This window comes from Symphalangus syndactylus, chromosome 6, assembly GCF_028878055.3.
Source record: "Symphalangus syndactylus isolate Jambi chromosome 6, NHGRI_mSymSyn1-v2.1_pri, whole genome shotgun sequence".
NCBI lineage: Eukaryota > Metazoa > Chordata > Mammalia > Primates > Hylobatidae > Symphalangus > Symphalangus syndactylus.
In genome coordinates this window covers 140,608,452-140,627,469 of record NC_072428.2, presented here as the reverse complement: position 1 = coordinate 140,627,469, position 19,018 = coordinate 140,608,452, and the positions used below count along the sequence as shown (strand labels likewise).

Sequence of the window (19,018 nt, the reverse complement as noted above, 5' to 3'; positions counted from 1 at the left end):
TTGTATTTGGTAGTGAGCTGAAATAGGACCTGGGACTGGACTAGCATCTGGATTTACCACCAGCTGATTCCCTCTTGGGGCCTGAAATTCCTCCTGTGTGGTCCTCTTTCAGGCTGTGGCTTCGTGATGTCATTTCCCACCAACTGTCTTTGCGTCCTATATGACAGGCACTGTTGTGTGAAGGGCCATGCAGATCTATTCAAGATATAAAAACTGAAGGCCCAGACCAGCTTCTAAATAACCTGCTGAGATCAGTATGATTTTTCAGTTTCCCCTTTATTTCAGAACAAATCAGTGGGGATGTTTTTGAAACTCCTAACATCCCCAATTTTACTTGGAAAAATTTGAAACCCACAGAAAAACTGCAAGAAGCACCACGGCCATGCCTATGTCCTTACCTGGATTGACTGCTCACCACTTAACCACTTGCTTTTCCTGTCTCATGCAGCCTCTGCTTATCTTGTGGGCACATGACCCATAAATCCTCTTCCAAGCTTGGACAGGATGAAGGGGTGGGATTTAGACAAACCTCCAATCCTTTGTTCCCTTTGTAATTGGACAGACCTGGCTTGTGGTCGCTTTCATCTCCACATATTGAAAAGGCATCGCCTTGCAGTAATAGCTGACATTCAGCGGCAGCTACCTAGGTCACGTGTATTTTCTCATACCTCGAGCCTCACCTTGAGGTTCTGTGAGCTGAGGACTAACGATCCATGTTTACGTCCACAGCTAGCAAGGGGCAGGCCCAGGACATCTGGCCCCAAAGTCTCACTCCTGCCCACTCTGTCCTGTGTTCACACCTTGCTGTACCAGGCATGACCCGGGCCAGCAGGAGCCGAAGTACCTGGGAGCTTGTTAGAAAGGCAGGCTCTTGGGTCCCCCCTCAGATCTGGAGCAGAATCTGTTTATCTATCTATCTATCTATCTATCTATCTATCTATCTATCTATCTATTTTTAAGACAGAGTTTCGCTCCGTTGTCCAGGCTGGAGTGCAGTGGTGCCATCTCTGCTCACTGCAACCTCTCCCCATCCCGGGTTCAAGCGGTTCTTCTGCCTCAGCCTCCTGAGTAGCTGGGATTACAGGCATGTGCCACCACGCCTGGCTAATTTTTATATTTTTAGTACAGATGGGGTTTCACCATGTTGGCCAGGCTGGTCTTGAACTCCCAACCTCAGGAGATCTGCCTGCCCTGCCTCCCAAAGTGCTGGGACTACAGGCACGAGCCACTGCGCCTAGCCTGGAATCTGCATTTTAATGAGACCCTCAGGTAGCTTATAGGCACCTTCAAGTTCTTCCTCTTTGCTCCTCCTTGCCGCTGTCTCCCTTCTGTCCCTTTCCCTGGCCCTGTTCCTCGTAGATTTACTTATTCATAAGCCTCGTCATGACACTGAGCCAAAAAGCTCACCCTAGCTGACCAGCCTCAGGCTGCTAGTGGTATAATATTTTGTCTTTTTGGAAAAATTATCTCCTGAACTTGTAGCAGTGATGGGAGGTGGTACCCACAGGTGACCAAGTGAGCCCCAAGCATGCAGAGCAGCATCCACTATACTTTCTAGCATGATGCTTCACACGGGTCTGGCTCATGGGAATGGTGTGAACTCTTGGCAGGCCTCAGGGAGGCAAGTGTGGTTATGCTCACTTTCACCCAAGGGGGCAACTGGGCCTTCAGGGCCTTCTGACTCCAAATCAGTGCCTTTCCCCTCCACCACATGGGCCTCCCCATGCTGTCATCCAGAGAGTGAAGGAGGGCTGTGGGGCTCAGGAGGCAGGGGCCGAGAGAAGGAGCAGAGGCCACTCAGAGTGAGAAGCTGCAGTGATGCCTTGTTAGGGGGTAATGTCTTTAGGACAGATGTATCCAGAGCGCCAAAGCTTTTAGGGGACTTCAAATAGAAACTTATTTTACTTGTTCCTTACAAGAAAAATGGCCAAAGTTGGACAACATGTTCTGCCCTAAGCTTCCGAAGCTTGCCCTTCGGGAGCCTGCAGCCACCCACCCACAGTCCCTTCCGCGCGCTGCTTCCAGGACATCCTCTGAGATAAATGTCCCCGATTCTGCACCCACCAGCCCCCTGCCTCAGCCCTAGAACACTGGTACAATGGGTCAGAACTCTTAAAACCAGGCTGTTCTGCCCTGTGGCCCTGGGAGTCAGGGAGCCACAGAGGTTCTGTGAATTCCACCAACAACAAACAAGGGGCAGCGTGGAGGAGTGGGCACGATGTCTGAGGGGTGAGTGAGGGGCTGGAGTGGGGCTTCCAGGGCAGAGCAAAGGGCAGAGCACCTCCTTGGTCCTGAGAGGCTGGGGCAGAGTGGCGGTTTGGGCACTGGGCCACCCCAGCTGCTGCTGCTGCCCTGGCAGCTTTCACTGTGGAAACTTCCCTCCTACGGTTAATTCCAGAATCAGGGCTCTGCTCTGGGGAAGGAACCCTCCTCCACATTCATCCCTCACCCCTACTTGCCACCCACCAGCCCAGATCACTGCAGCATCCGTGGGCTGCCCCACACCTGGAGGGCCCCACTGCCCCTGACTCCCAAAGACCCCTTCCTTACCAGAGTCCCAAGCCTGGGCTGGCTTTCCCCCAAACCCCCAAAGGTCATGCCCATTCTCTCTGCTAATCCTACAGCAGAGTCCAATCCCACACTCTCCCTAAGACCAGGTCAGTGTCCACTCATTGCCCTGTGGGCTCCTTACTTCATTGAAGTCCATTTCGGAGCCATGAGTGACATCACACCTTCTGGTACCCGGAGCCCACACTCCTCAAAAGGCCAGGCTGCTCCGTCTCCCCACTCCTCCGTGGCTCAGAGCACACGGCGCCCACCACCCTCTCTCCAGAGCTTACCAGCGCCTCTGGGAGTCCTCCCACGTGACCCTGCAAAAGCTGCTGGACCAAGAGCAGCCTCTGCTCGAACCTGTGCCCGACCAGGAGCGGCAGTCCTTCCAGTACAGGCTCGCGTCGCTCTACCTGCACTACCTGGGACTGCTGCGCCGCTTCGACACCGTCTATGACCAGATGGTGCAGCCACAGAAGCGGCGGCTGCTGCGACGCCTGCTGGACGGCGTGGCGGGCCGCGTGCTGGAGCTCAAGGACGAGCTGGTGCGCGCCGACCTGTGTGAGAACCACTGCCTGGACCGCGTGCTGCAGGATCTCAAGCTCACCCCAGTACGTGTGTGCAGCCGCGAAGCCACGCCCTAAGCCAGCTAGCGGGAGGGGAGAGGTGGGGTGGGACCGGCCTTGACCACCTGGGACACAGAGCCATGCCCTGGCCAGCTTGGGGTCGGGTGGGGTAGGGATGGGGCCGACCACCCCCTGCCTACCCGCCACCCCACAGATATCCCTGGTGTTGGGACACCTGCTAGGAATGGAAGGAGGGCAGAGAAGATCAGAGGATGGGGTTTGGCCTTGTAGGAAGGGCTTAAGGAACCTTGGCGGTGGGGGGTGCGCATGGAGGCACTTAGGGGTTGGATGGAGTCAGGGTGAGGTCCCCTGCATGACTGGGAAGACCCAGGAACCACAGGGAATTGGTGAGGAGAGTCCTTTAGAGCCTCCTCAAAGTGTGGTCCCCGGACCAGCATCATTGACATCACGAATGAGAAACTCTGCACCCCTAACCCACTAAATCTGCACCTGCATTTTTATCAAGACCCTCCAGTGATCTGTGTGCACGGACTTCTAGAAGGCTGTTCTAGAGCACAGAGCTTCTGCGGGGTCTCCAGTCCGGCTCAGGGTTCAGTAACTGCTTCATATCCAAGACTATCTCAAAGTTTCCCCAATCAGCTGCAGCAGTGCACTTGGTCGGGGGCGGGGTGGGGGGGGAGGGGGCAGGGGTGCAGGGAAGATTCCCCAGGCCCTGTCATTCTGATGTAGTAGTCTGAGGAGGACCTAGGAATCTGCATTTAAGAGCTTCCCAGTTGATTCTGATGCACAACCAGGTTTGAGACCACTGCCACCTACCACGATGCTCCAGAATTCAACTCCAGCCAGAGGATGGGGGTCAGAAGAAGAGAGGAATGACCCTTGGGGGCATCTGCCCCATTACCCTTTAAGTTTAATCAGGAGTCTAAAATGGAGGAAAATAGTGCTGGGGGTGTGTAAGCCCCTGAAAATGGTAATGGATTGGCCAGATGGCTCAGACTTTTGATTCCTGACCCTCCTCCCCTAACATTGCTTCAAAGGCCGACCTGGAGGTTCCAATCCCCAAATACTTCCTGCTGGAGCAGTCCACCACTGTGCGGGAGCGAGGGCTGATACTGGCTGAGATCCTGTCCAGACTGGAGCCAGTGTCCTCCTCCCAGAAGGTAAACGGGGATGACACCCTCCCAGACTCTTCCATATCCCGTCTCCTGAAAGCCTCCAGAATGCAGAGAGGCCCCTCCCTGCTCTCTACCAGAGTGCCCTTTAGGTAATCCCTGGCATCCTTCAAGGCTGTTCTTGTGCCCATGGTAACCCTCCAACGCCAAGACAAGACTTGGCCTCCCAGATACTGTGGGAGGAAGGTGCCCTGGTGCATCCTTTGATGGCTGGTCTCCCAGCGGCCCACCCTGGATGCAAGCTCTCCCTCATGTGCCCCTGCTCTGGCCAGTGCTTTACAGGAATGCACCAGACTGAGGCCATAATTCTAGTGCAAAAGGCAGAGCGGGCCAGGCAAGGCCGGCTTCGAGCCACCTTCATGCGAGAGATTCGAAGAGATGAGGAGCAAGATCGGAGGATTCGGGAGGACGGACGGCACAAGTTCAGTCAGGGCCAAGCAGCTGTCACCATACAGAAGGTAAATCTAGGTGCCCAGGAGGAGGGCCAAAGGGCCAGGGTAGAGTCACCTCATTCAGGAAGCCTGCTGCTCAGCAATTGATCACAGGAGTGCAGGTGCTTGGATTCTGTAGCCCTGCAACTAGTTTTTTTTTTTTTGTTTTTTTTTTGAGATGGAGTCTCACTCTGTTGCCCAGGCTGGAATGCAGTGGCATGATTTCAGCTCACTGCAACCTCTGTCTCCTGGGTTCAAGCAATTCTCATGCTTCAGCCTCCTGAGTAGCCAGGACTACCATCCTTTGACAATAAGCCCAGCTAATTTTTGTATTTTTAGTACACATGGGTTTCACCATGTTAGCCAGGCTGCTCTCGAACTCCTGACTTCAAGTGATCTACCCACCTCAGCCTCCCAAAGTGCTGGGATTACAGGCGTGAGCCACCATGCCCAGCCCCCACAACTAGATTCTAAACCAGTCAGTACTTTAATCAGTCAGCAAGCATGTATCTTACTTGTTTATTATTTAATCTACATCTCTATTTTCAAAAGCGTTTGCAGTAGGATACCTTAAAATTCCCAGAAACAGAAGGATCATTAAAATTAGAGAAGAAAGATCTATAATAGAGTAGCAGAACAGAATAGATGATCACTCCAGAAACTCTTAAGACTGTTGAAAATGAGCCCCTAAAATGTATCCTGCTGAGGCTGGAGTATTGCTTGAGCCCTGAGCAATGTGGCAAGACTCCATCTCTTAAGAAAGGGTCCTGAGCCTCCTGGAAACTGAGGGAAAGTTGATCATGATGAATTAATTTGATAACTGATGTGATCTGAGCATCCCCAAACTCTGTGCCTTCTGGGTCACCTTTTAACATGGAAATAACATAATTTCCATAATTTTATCCCGTGTCTCACCTCACTGCAGAAAGCCCTTCTCTGCCCTAAGGTTCCCCGAGCATTGTTACCATCCTGATTGTCACACCTCTCCTTTGCTCTGGACAGCCACTCTGCACCTCTCTGGGTCAGCCTCTGCTGTCTGCCTTGGTGTGCAAACATGGCCTCTCCCACCATTCCTTAAAATGCTGCTAACACAGGCTGACTCCTGGCAGTAGTGGTTAACAGCTTGACCAGAGACTGGAGGAGCCCCGGGAAAATTCCAGTGCAGGAATAGACTACTTTCTGTTCATGCAGGTGTCACTGCCCCTAAGGCCACCGGCCCTCCTCTGTCGTATAAGCCTCTTGCCACCTTTTCTTTCCAGGAACTGTTGACCTGGGATGGGCCCTCTTTCTCTCTCAAATCAGTCTCTCCCGCCTTCTTCTCTCTCTCAAGTCCCAATACCTCAAAAACCTCTGCCTCCTAGCCCACTAGAGAAAACTTAGAACTTCCCACCAAAAGACAAAAGCAGGCAACCAACTAACAATAGTGATTCTATGAAGATATGTCATCTGCAAATGGAATAGATTCGTGCATTACTAATCAGTACACTGAACATGCCGGTCTGAGGCAGGATGACTGTGTCAATGTCTGGCTTAGAAGGAGGTTCTCGACAGCAGGGCTCACTAAAGCAAAGAATCAAGAAGGAGGATGGACCCCAAAGATGGAGTCCCACTTCCCCTGTAGACCAAAGCAGATCATTTTGTACCTGTTGCCAGACATCAAGAGTACAGAAATATGGCATGCTGGTCTTAGAGTCATCCAGAGCACTGAGAAAAGGAAAGAATATATGAAGGACCCAGTCATGGCGGGCCTGGCCTGTGGTGGTCACAGGAGTGGGAGGACGAAGCCCTGCTCCTGGAGGTGCCAGGAGGCAGATGGAAAGCACTGGCTGGCCCGGGCCCAGGCTCTGCCTTCCTCTGCCCAGCGTCCCCACCCTCTGGCCCCACTAGCACTCAGTGATCCTGCAGTCTGAAAGTAGCTGGGCTTGGGAGAAAGAGGACAGGTCTGGCTCTGCACAGATGGGGTCTTGGGCCTGAGAGAGGTCACGTCCAGTCTCTGGCCTCAGTTCCCTTGGGTCAAAAAATTAGGATTAGCTGAGGAGCTCCACAGTCCCTTCAGCGCCAATGTCTATGTGCCTGGGTGGAATCAAGTATTTATTCCAACTGCTCTGGGGATTCTGAGGAGTGGGTGTAGGGTGCTTGAGCTCTGATCTGTCCCTCAAAAGAGATAGCAGATTAGGGTGGCGATGGGAAGGAAGAAATCCCTGGGGGGCCCTGGGGCCAGTTGGCTTGAGTGCCCACCTGAAACCACCCTGTTCCAGGCTGTTCCTGCTCAGTGTGCACCTGAGCAGGCTTGCCCAGGGCTCCTCCCCACCCCACCGGAAATCTCTAGTGTGACCCTTTGGACCCTCTCTGAGAGACAGGCTGCTGCAGGGTGGAGAGTGTGTGTCCTGTGTGTCCCTCACATCCCTCCGCCAGGTGTGGAAAGGCTACCTGCAGAGGAAATGCACTCAGCAGGACCGGCGAATAGAGATGGAGTTCATTGGCATGGTGAGCTCAACCTGCTCCCCATGGTGGGGCCTGGAACACAGGGCTGGCCAGGGCAGGGCCCCCACCCAGAGCACAGTCTTCTTCCAGCCCCACATTGCCCACGGTGCTCTCCACTCAGGCCAGGTGGAGAGCCTGGGAGAGAACGAGGCAGAAGGACAGAAAAGCCCCCCGGCCATATCCCTTCACACCCTTCTTCTTGTAGAGATCCGGCCCCTCGCAGCAGTTCACCTGTGGGGCCACAAGGGGCATCGTGTAGAGCATCCTGGACCCCACGTTCCCACCCCCAGCTGGAAGGGGCTGTAGGGGTGGACCCCCAGAGGGAGGAGGCCACAAAGCCAGCAGGAGCACCCTGCCCCCCACAAGCCTCTGGTAGCCACGGGGAGACACCAGGGGCTGTGTTGGGTGGGGACACACTCCCCAAACCAGGGCTTTCCAGGCCATGTGCCTGTGTGCACACACGTGTGCCTGGCCAAAGTGAGTAGGCCTGGCTCCTTGAAGCTATCTATCCCGTTCTCTGTCTTCTCATCCAGCTGGTCTCCACTGACTTAGGAAAGGCAGGCTGAGACTGGAGGGGTGGCGGGAGCATGCTCCCTAGGGGAAGGGCTTTGCCCCAGGCAGATCCTGTGGAGGCCTGGCTGCCAGAAGGAGCTGGGGAGGGGGCTGGGCTGGGACTGGAGGGATTGGAGGGAAGGGAGCCTTCCCAGGTCTGGTGACATCTTGGCAGGCTGGGAGGCTACCACTGGAGGCTTGGGGCCTTGGGAGGAAGGAGGGGCCAGGGGCTGCTGTGTGGGAGTGGAGGTCAGAGACTTGTTGGGAGGCCAGAGGGCTGGACCCCCAGGAGATGAGAGCAGGCTGAAAGAGGCAGGGGTTGGCTTCAGCAGAGAGGGGTCCGTGCACGGCAGTGGGTGAGGAATGAGCCTGGCCGCCCGGGCCTATCAACAGTGTGAGCTCAGCGTTTTCAGTAATTGTCTCTGCGCAGAGTGATATTTAAAATACATTTGGGAGCCAATGAGGCGGGAAAGTGGCTGCGAGAGCGGCTGCCAACTCGGCCGCGGGGCGGGGGTGCAGGCGGGGGCTGGGGCCGGAGGCTCCAGGGGAGGGTGTGCTGGGGAAATCGGGCAGGGGACAGCCTGGATGCATCTAGCAAACTCATTATTAGAGTAATTTATGCAGACGAATTCGACTCCAAACACAGTTTCTCCCGATGCCGGCAAGCCCGTTGTTCCATGTGGGTGTGTGTGCGAGGCCTTGCGTGAGCGTGGTGTTGGGGAAGGAGGAGGTACAGGCGTGTGTGCCCGAGGCTGGGGGCTGCATCCAGACTGGATGCTGGTTCCTCCCACTCCTGAACCCCTCAGCCTCTCTTCCACTCCCCCAGCTCCCCTCCCCCAACCAGGTAGAGCACCTGAGCATCATCTCCCAGGCCTGCCTCGTGGAGGATGTCCGGAGGCTCCGCCAGATGGAGAAGGAGGAGGAGTTCCGGGCGGCAATGGTGAAGGCCCATGATTCTCTGGTAGAGACAGAGGGGCCTGACATGAAGGAGAAGATGAAGGAGCAAATCCGACAGTGGTTTATCGAGTGCCAGTCAGTGTCCTTAGCTGACCCTACCCTCCATCCTTCATTCCCTTCGCTCAGGGTCCCTCAGGGCTGCTCCTGCTCCATCCCCTGCATGGGTTCTGCCTTCTAGCCCAGATTGGCCCTTTTCTCCTCTACCCCCAGGTCTCCAGCACACTGCTGACCCTCTTGGTTTCAACAACCTTGGGCCCCCAGTGTACAGGACCATCTCCACACCTGACTTCTCATTTCCACAAGGGAGAGAAAGTGCCAGAATAGGGTGGGGAAAGCACCCATGGATGCCCCCTGAGTGATCTGTCCTCCTGTTTGTAACAGTCCATTCCTCCCACCTCTCCCTCCGTCACCCTCGTCCTTTATTTTTCTCTGGTGTTCTCCATCCATCCACCCACCTTTTTATCCACCTCTCCATCTACCTATCCATCCATCTGTCATCCATCCATCCACTCACCCTTCTACCCAATTCTCTATCCTTCCATCTGTCCATCTGCCCATCCACCCACCCACCCTTCTACCTACCTCTCCATCTATCTACCCATGCATCTGCCCATCTGCCCACCTCTCTATCTATCCTTCCATCTGTCCATCTGCCCATCCACCCACCCACCCTTCTATCTACTTCTCCATCTATCTACCCATGCATCTTCCCATCTGCCCACCCACCCTTCTACCCACCTCTCCATCTGTCTATCCATCTGTCCATCCACCTACCCACCTACCCACCTCTCTATCTCCCCATCCATCCATCCATCCATCCACGCATCTACCCACCCTTCTACCCACCTCTCTGTCTATCCTTCCATCTGTCCATCCACTCACCCACCCTTCTACCCACCTCTCCATCTATCCACCCATGCATTTGCCCATCTACCTGCCCACCCTTCTACCCACCTCTCCATCTATCTATCTATCTATCCATCTGTCCATCTGCCAACGCTTTTACCCACCTCTCTGTCTACCTATCCAACCATCCATCTTTCCAATCATCTATTCATCTTTCTGTCCAATCATCTTATGTTCACTTAGTGACCTTACTGGCCGGTTCCCTGATTATCCAGATGCATCTTCAGGTGGATCCTACTCAATCTTTGCAGACAAAACTCCAGAACAGGTACCCTGTTGGAGGTGGGGTGGACAGTTTTTTATGGCAGGTGGAGCCTGAGGCTACAGAGAATAGCAAGTGGGATGGGGTAGGGGGTCAGCCTCAATGGAGGCGGAGGTGGCTGGGGGAAATGCAGGCAGCTAGAAAGACAGCATGGGGAAGAGGAGCAAGGAGCAGCTGCGGCTGGAGCAGGCATTGTGGCTGGGAAAGGAAGGATGTCTGGGTAGACTGCAGTGGCTCCAGATCCCATGGCCCAGGAGAGAACAGTGGCTCTGACCAGAACGCTCCTTCTTGGGCACCCTTTCTCCCTGGACCCCAAAGGAGTCTCTGCATGCTCAGCTGTCCCGACCCCATCAGTTACTCTAGGCCTAGGGAATCCTTGGTTCACCCCAGTCTCAGGCCCTGGGCCTGAGAGATCTCCAGCTCTCTTCTGTAAAATCCAGGGCTCTCTTCTGTAAAATTCCCTTAATCTTCTCTGAAATGTCTTGTGTCATTGGTCACAGGTAAGAATGGAACTGGAAATGCAGGTCCAAGAGAACAAAAAAAAGGAACAAGAGAAGAGCAAGGAAAAAGGAAAGGATGAAAAAGAGAAGAAGAAGAAGAAAGGAAAGGAAGAAAAGGCCAAGAAGGGGGTAAGATACCTCCCGGATGCATGGTGTGAGGGACAGGGAGGAGCAAGCTGTGGGGGAACTCGTGGTAGGAAGCTGGGTTCAGGTAAGATTAGAGCCAGAGTCTGTGCTAGGTAGAGGTGATGAAGTCAAGGTCAAAGAATGTTTCTATTCTAGGAAGTGGATGCGGTGCTGCAAGTGTTGCCATCCAAATGTATCCCTATGATCAGTGCCGGGCATGAGGAATACTTAAGTAAGAGGGGAGACGGCTGGGGAAGAGTGTCTGTGCCTTGTGGGACCTGGGGCCCTGGGTCCTGGAGAAAGTGGGTGTCTGCCACATGGACCATGAAGTGGCAGTGTGAGTGTGTAGACAAAGGGGACAACACCAAATGAGAAGAGGGAGGTATGGTGTGATTCTTTGGGTGGGGGCGTTACAGGTTTGGGTCTGAATCCTGTGGCCACAGGCCTTGGGGTCAAGCCTATCTGCTGTCTGGGTAGAAAAAATGCCAGGCTGGTGGGTGGGGACAGGGCAACCAGCCAGGGCCTGGCTCCTGACCTGTGTGCACACATGTGTCTGTGTGCACGTATGTGTGCATGTGCTTGTGCACACGTGAATGCCTGTGTGTATACACCCGGCACTCTGACCTTCATGCATCCATCCATTCTCCGCGGTCAGATACATGGAAGAACCGGTGTGAGAGCATACACCCCAGTCAGAATTATGACTCCGAGACCCTCCAGGAGGAGAAGAGGAAGGAGGTGGAGCTGGAGATCCGGATACAGGTGTGAGCACAGGGTCAGGGCTTCCCTGCAGGCCACTACCCTGTACCCTCCCCCATGACCCACACTTCCAGCCAGATTCAGGTTCCTCCCCACCTATTTCTCTGCCTCTCTCTTGTCCTGAACACCCAACCCCAGTCCCCAGCTCATCCTCTGTAGACTTTGCTGCCTCCGTGCATGGTCCTAGCTCCATCTGCTGCCCACGTCAGTTCCCACCTTCCTCTGCCTCCCCCTGGTCCTGCTTTCTCCCAGGGCTGATGCAGCAGGGGTGTGGAGGGTATGGGAGGGGCTCGGAGCCAGGGTGTCCACACCACACTACCATCCTCAGGAACCGTCTGATGACGTGTCCCACCCACGCCGTGGGCTTCAGGAGTATTCAATCATGTGATCTTTCACACAACCCATGAGGAAAGTACCGTGGTTTTCCTGATGGTACACATGGGAAACTGAGGCTAAGCGGTTATGGAATCGTTTAGGTCACAGAGACCTCAGCGGGGGATCTTGGGTTTGAATTCCATCTGGGGGCTTCTCTGCACATTGAAGGCTGTTAAGAGCAGGGCTCCTGAGAGAGCAGAAAGAGGATTAGGACTGGGTGTGAACAGGTGCCAGGAGGGAGGGAGGAACGCAGAGGAATGTGCGGGAAGGCGTCAGGGCTGTCCCTACTGCCTTCATCAGGCTCACTGGGCTCTTCTACAAGGCTCCTCCCCTCCTTCCCATCCCTGCCTGCCTGCTCCTCTCCCACCTGTCCTCCCAGCCCCAGGCCACCCCGCCATACCTCGGCTGTCTCGTCTAGGTGGATGAGCTGATGCGTCAGGAGCTGAGGAACCTCCATCTGGCTGTGGACAAGGAGGAAGAAAGACCTTTGAGGGCTCCAAAGGCAAGATGAAGGGCTGGGGCTGGGCAGGGGAGGGCATACAGGGGAAGCAAGGAACCGGGCACAATGACCTATGCGCTTGTTTCCAACCAGAAAACACCTGGGAAGAAAACTGGGAAAAAGAAGGAAAAAGATCTGACCCCAAACAGGTAGCAGACCCTGTCGTGCCCACTTTGCATGGTGGTGGTGGTGGAGTAAGTCCCAGTCCAGGACAGACCTGACTGCAGGTCCTGGCTCTGCTGCTGTGAGACCTTGGGAAAGTCGCCTTCCCTCTCTGACTCCCTGGCCTTGTTCACCAAGTACCTGCCCTGCCCTGCCCTGTGAAACTCACATGATAGCCCTGGGGATCAAGCAAAGGCACAAGAAAGGGTTCTGTACATGAAATGCAGAGCGAGATCTCAATGGAGTTTATAATCAGGTCATTGCTCTCCACTTCCAGATCTTTCCTCCAACCTTTGCCTTAACCAGCTCTGTCTCTGCCAAAGTCATTTCCCCCTGGATTTCCCACTCTGAGACATTAAGGGACTCGTCAGTGGTCCCTTCCTGCTGACTTGTCTGGTAAAGAGAGCTCACAAGTGCCTTGACGTCAGCTGCTTGAATTTAATGGCTGTCTCTCCCAGGAGCACTCACGTCTTAAATGTAGTTTCTAAGAAGAGGGCAATGCTTAACTCAAATGACTGGATTTCTAACGGTGGACCTTCGGTCAGGGGGCAGACTGATGAGTGTCACAGAGGCCCCTGTCCCCCCACACCCCTCTTACAGAGCACCAACTGGGGGAGGCTTGCCTCCTGGGACAGTGATTTGGTGCCATACCTGATTCTGCCTGTTTGCAGGCACTGCAGATATTTTTGACCACAGAATGTTGTGCAGGAGAACCACTGATCCCCTGTCTTCATGACAACAGCCCCCCATCTCTGACTCCATTTCCCTGTGTTCTCACTTGCTAATGTCCCTCGTGGTGGTGGGGGTCTTCCTGTGCCATCCTCTGCCAGGTCTGTGGAGTCTCTGTACGAAGAGCTTGTTATTTCTGGCCTTCTAAGGAAGAGTGAGTCAGTAGCATTGAAAGACTACATAGGTGAGGCCCCTCCCAGAATTCCTGTTCCCAGTCTGTGGCCAGGTGCCAAGGCTCCCCTACCCCCGTCCACCAGCCTCGCCTTCCCTGTGGCTGATTACCTGATTGCCACTTGGAGAGGGTGCCTGTCACTCAGTGACTGCCTATCGCCGCAGGTGACTTCCTCTATCTTGGATCCACTCTGAGTTTGGCAAAGAAGTTGCCCATGCCATCCCTGTTTGACATACGACAGAATGTGGCTTTGTATGCGGTCCTTCGGCTTGGTGAGAGGCTCTGGGGGTGTGAGGAGCCAGCTCTGGGCAGGCAGCCCTTGGGGTGAGGGCTGGGGTCAGGGTAGGGTGGCTGAGGTGGACATGTCCAGCCTGGGCCTCCAAGCCCCAGGTCCTCCTGCCCTGCCCAGGCCCTGCTGGAGGTCACACCCAGAGTGAGCCACCCCAGAAATCAGGTGGGCCCTTGACCTGCTGAAGAGCCCACACTGCCAGCCCCTTACTCAATCCCAAGGGACAACCCAGGGTCTGTTCTGCTCCCAGAAGACCACCAGCCCTATACTCCCTGAGCTGATGAGCTTTCTGAGTGGTTTATCCCGGGCCTTCCTTTTTTTTTTTTTTTTTTTTGAGATAGACTCTCAGTCTGTCGCCACTCAGTCTGGAGTGCAGTGGCACAATCTCAGCTCACGGCAAATTCCACCTCCTGTGTCCCATGCCTTTCAATTCCACCACTCATAATCCAGGAGAGGAAGCAGATGGAATGGAAAACAGAAAGGGCATTAGTGGGGGTAGCGGGCTCCCTCCCAGCCCCATGCACAGCTCCTATACTGGAGACTCCTAAGCCATTCAAAATTTCCTGCTGCCACTCCCAGCTCCCAGGCCTAGTGGACTAGGGGACCTGCAGGTGTTGGGGAAGGTAGTACGCCCTGTGATCTGCACCTCCTCCCCCAGCCCCAGGCCCTTGGCCTGACCTTATGCAGTCATCTCCAGCCCTGATTCCTGCTGCTGACCTGTCGCCTGGCTCTGGCCCATTTCCTTGCTCTCAGGCTCCCCGGATATCCACACCATGGCCCCGCTCATCCGCTCCATCCTCCTGGTGGGCCCCTCTGGCATGGGGAAGAAGATGCTGGTCAAGGCAGTGTGCACAGAAACTGGCGCCAACCTGTTCGACCTGTCGCCGGCCAACCTGCTGGGCAAATATCCTGGCAGGAATGGGGCACAGATGATGGTGCATATAGTCTTTAAGGTCTGGAGCCCCCAGCTTTTGGCATTTGTGGTTCTCAGACCTGTGGCAACAAAGGAGGGTGGGCTTTGAGGTCACATCACCCATCAGCCTACTGGGTATGATTTCAGGTGCTGAACTGGGGAGGTCTCCCTACCGACCCGGGCTAGGAGCTTGGGTTCCCCCTGCAGCCCCTGTGGTGGGGGAATGAAGGGAAAAGGGAGGACACAGAGCAGTTTCTTTTCATGGTGGGATGAGACTGAACATGCAGCCCCCCCATGGGGGGGCAGTGACTCAGTTTACCCTGAGGTGTGAGGTATGTGCAGCAGCAGGCTGGGAGGTGGGACTGCCAGGTGTGGAGAGTGGAGACTGGGCTCCAAGGTCAGCCCTTGCTCAAGCCCGGCCCTCATCCTGCCTTCTGACCAGCAGGGACATGACCCTTCTCCAGAGACATCTAACATCTGATTTCTACATTCTGACCCATCCAGGTAGCCCGACTCCTACAGCCCTCTGTGATTTGGATTGGAAATGCTGAGAAGAATTTCTATAAGAAGATCCCCAGAGAAGACAAGGAGGTGAGGGAGCATGGGCGTGAAGGCTGTGGGGGCAGGTGGCGTGAGCTGGGGCTGGGCTGGAAGGCCTGGGCTTGTTCAAGTTGCTCCAAACCCCACCCACCGGGGCCTTGCACATGCCCCTCTACTCCTCACACCTAGTTTCCTTGTCTCAAAGCAGGATGGGCAGCCTCCTCATCCCTCTAGGGCTGAGGTGAGGCTGAGGGTGGGGTGGGCTCTGACAATTTGGGAGCCCCATATGCTGGGCCACTGTGCCCCAGCCCCACCACTCCTCCCTCTTCCCCTGGAGCAGATGGACCCAAAGCGGATAAAGAAGGACCTCACCAAGGCCTTGCGGCTGCTGACTCCTGGAGACCGTGTGATGCTGATTGGGACAACCTCCCAGCCGCAGCTGGCTGAGATGCGGGGTCTGTGCCGGGTCTATGAGCGGATCCTCTTCATGCCCCGGCCTGACTACGCGTCCCGCTATGGTGAGGCCTGGGGATGTGGGGATGGCTGCCCCTACCAAAGCCTGCCCACCTCCCGCCCCATACCCCACTGCTGCTGCGAGCCCTCACCCCCACAGCCAGATCTTCTGGAAGGGCTGCTGGACAAGCAGCCCAGTGGCCTGGGTCCTGGCTTCGGCTCTGTGCACGCAAGCAGGTGGTTTATATCCTCCAATGCTCTAATTCCTCGGGTTGAGTTGGGAGGATGACCCTTGCCTAGCTTGAGATCCGGTACCTTCCCTGGGGAGGGGGAGCTGATGGATGTGGAGCTGCTTCCTGGAGCACAAAGCTCCTTCTAGATCCAGGCGGGGGCTGCTCAGGCCTCGTTGCCCCTCCCTGGTGCCCACTGCCCCTCCAGGCCCCATGTCTTCCACATGCCTGCAGTGCTCTGGAAGCGTATGATAGAGGCCCGGGGCATCCAGCCGACCCAGCACCTGGACATCAGTGCCCTAGCCAAGGTCTCTGATGGCTACACACCGGGTCACATTCTCCAAGCCATCCAATCGGTGCTGAGTGAGCGGCGGTTCCTGCAACTGTCCAAGCGGCCCCTGGTGGCCTCCGAGTTCCTGGGACAACTGGTGAAGCTGGATCCAGTGTACAGGGAGGAGGAGGAGTCCCTGAAGGTGAGGTGACAGGGCCAGGGGCTGTGGGTAAGCAGTGCCCTTGGGGAGTCAGCCCCGTGAAGTACACCTCAGACCCCTCCCTCTGCTCCCACAAATTACCAGAAGACAATTGGTGGAAATGTGTGTTGAGCTCACCTGGGAAGGGAGCAGGAAATCATCAGGAAATGCCAAGGCTTCGGGGCCATCCCACCGGGTTTCCCTGAGGGTGGGAGCTTGCAAGAACCACTGAGGTATCAGGAGCCCTTTGTGGGTTCTGGTAGCAGCTGCTACCCACCTTTCCCAACCCCGAGTCAGTGCCCCCGCCAAGGATGGCCTTGGGAGCGCAGGAGAGAGGGCTGCAGGTATGGAGGGAAGAGGGCTTGCCCCCTAAGAATGGCTGACATTGTACCTGAAGCATTTGGTGGGGAGCAAGGGAAACCCCAGCACTAATAGGACCCCCGAACCCAGGAGGAGAGGAGAAGAGGCTGCTGTGGAAACAATCTGTAAAAAGGGGGAAGGGTGAGGTCAGGATGGGTCTGAGGGCCTTACCACTCCTGTGCCCACCAACCCAGGACTGGTACTTCAAGACCCCACTGGGTAAGAAGAACATGAAATACAGGATGGACCAGTTGGAGGTCGAGGAGGCCAAGTTGGCCAAGGAAAAGAAGAAAAGGAAGTGATGGCTAAGGCTTGTGGGCACCTGAGATTAGTGGCGTGGGACAGGGCAGTGGCCCAAGGGTAAAGGGATGGGGCAGAGGCATAAATGCCCAGATGACTTGGGGACAAACTCTTCTTGTCCATCCATGTCTGTGTCTTCCCACCCTTCCCTCTGTGCCCCTACCTGTGCCTGGCGCTGTCTAGCCCCCACCTCTCTCCTGGGCCCTGGCCCTGGCCCTTGCCATTGCCAGCTCACTGCCACCTCCCTGCTCTGCCTCCCAGATCCCTGTCCTCAGCCCCCACTTCCAGGTCTTCATCTGCTTGTCATTGTCCTATCCTGGTTCCCTGAATCTGTTCCTCCTTGAGGTATTTAAGGGAGAAAAAATAGGAAGAGGAGAGAGGGAAAGAGAAGAGAGGGAAGAAGGAAGGTCTGCAGTCAGATAGAAAAAGCACAGGTCTGGAAGTTAACTGTCCCCGGTTCTAAACCCACTTGGCACTAACTCCCTGTGTGACCTGGAGAGTGCTTTCCTGTCTCTGGGCCTCAGTTTTCTTACTTATAAAGCAAAGAGAGATTGGACAATGAATTTCTAAGGTCCCTTTTACTCTAGGGTTTGACTATTCTAGCAAAAGTATCTGGGAAGTCAGGGCACGGAGGGTGCTTGGGCAGTGGCGGGGGCAGGATGGGAAGCAGGGCTCAGCAAGGGTGTGGGGAAGTGGTGGGGCTTTGTGACCAGGGCAAGGGCTGTTAGTAGACCCAATGCTGCCGTGGACATGGGAGAGCATCATTAGCTTGACCCAATTTCTCTGAGTGGCCTTCATCTCTTTCCTCTAAAGACCCCTCCTCTGGCACCCTGCCTGCCCCAGCTCTGCACTGCATCCTCTGACCACAGCCTAACCCTCGGGGCTCAGTGGGATACAGCCTCCTGCCCCTGGGGTGGGAGTCCATCTGTGGGTTTCCCCTTGCTGTGGAGGGAACAGCTCAGGGGAGAATGGGGTCAGAGAACTTAGGGAGCAGGGGCAACCATACCACCAAGGGCTGGGGAGCCCCAGAGTGTTCTCGTGGAAGAGGTAGACCCATGGACCATGTACACAGTGTGTGGATGAAGGCCAAGGTGTGTCCACAGGTAGTAAGAGACAACAGGAGACCTGAAACTATAAAACCCCTAAAAGAAAACATAAGGGAAAGCTCCATGATATTGGTCTGGGCAGAGATTTCTTGGATATGACCCCAAAAGCACAGGCAATGAAAGGAAAAATAGACAAATGGGATTGTACCAGACTAAAAGGTTTCTGCACAGCAAAGGAAATGACAGAGTGAAGAGACAATCCACAGACTGGGAAAAAAATATTTGCAAATCAAACATCGGATAAGGGGCGAATATCCAAAATACACGTGGAACTCAAACTACTAAATAACAACAACAAGAAAATACCCCATTAAAAAATGAACAAAGGACTTGAACAGACACTTCTCAAAAGAAGACATACAAATGGCCAACAGTTATCTGAAAATATGTTCAACATCAGTAATCAGAGAAATGTGAATCAAAAACCACAATGAGATATTATCTCACACCTGTTAGACTGGCTATTATCGAAAAATGAAAAATAAGTGTTGGCAAGGATATGGAGAAAAGGGAACTCTGCACTGTTGGTGGTGTTGTAAATTAGTACCATTTTGAAAAATAGAATGAAGATTCCTCAAAAAATAAAAATAGAATTACCTTATGATTCAGCAATTCCACTACTGGGTATATACCCAAAGGAATTGAAATCAGCATGCAGAAGAGAGCTCTGCACCCCCACGTCCACTGCAGCACTGCTCACAATCGCCAAGACATGGAAACAACTGGTGTCCATCAATAGATGAATGGATTTTTAAATGTGATGTATTTGGAGGACATTGTGCTAAGTGAAATAAGCCAGGTGCAGAAAGACAAATACCATATGATCTTGCTTATTGTGGAATCTAAAAAAGTCAAACTCATAGAAGTAAAGGGTAGAAGGGTGATTCCCAGAGGCTGGGGGCTCGGGGGAGGTGGACAGGGAAAGGGGAGACATTGGTCAGTGGGTATGATGTTACAGGTAGATAGGATAAGTTCAGGTGTTCTATTGCACAGCAAGGTGACTGTAGTGAATAATGATGTATATTTCAAAATAGCTAAAAGAGGATTTTAAATGTTCTCACCACAAATAAATGGTAAATATCATTTGATAGATGTGATAATTACCCTGATATGATTACACATTATATACATGTA

General features: G+C 54.3%; 1 protein-coding gene across 1 annotated transcript; it reads left to right on the top strand.

The window, feature by feature from the left end:
* Window positions 1-2,153: 2,153 nt before the first annotated feature.
* Window positions 2,154-18,763, top strand: IQCA1L (IQ motif containing with AAA domain 1 like). Its single transcript, XM_055281492.2, has 19 exons — window positions 2,154-2,229; window positions 2,834-3,161; window positions 4,175-4,297; window positions 4,582-4,767; window positions 7,156-7,227; window positions 8,603-8,808; window positions 9,823-9,907; window positions 10,402-10,530; window positions 10,684-10,759; window positions 11,183-11,289; window positions 12,080-12,163; window positions 12,254-12,309; window positions 13,153-13,235; window positions 13,388-13,495; window positions 14,266-14,465; window positions 14,930-15,016; window positions 15,306-15,483; window positions 15,883-16,121; window positions 16,673-18,763. Exons 1-19 carry the CDS (start codon window positions 2,219-2,221, stop codon window positions 16,778-16,780), a joined length of 2,466 nt encoding a protein of 821 aa, XP_055137467.1. The 5' UTR covers window positions 2,154-2,218; the 3' UTR covers window positions 16,781-18,763.
* Window positions 18,764-19,018: the final 255 nt, after the last annotated feature.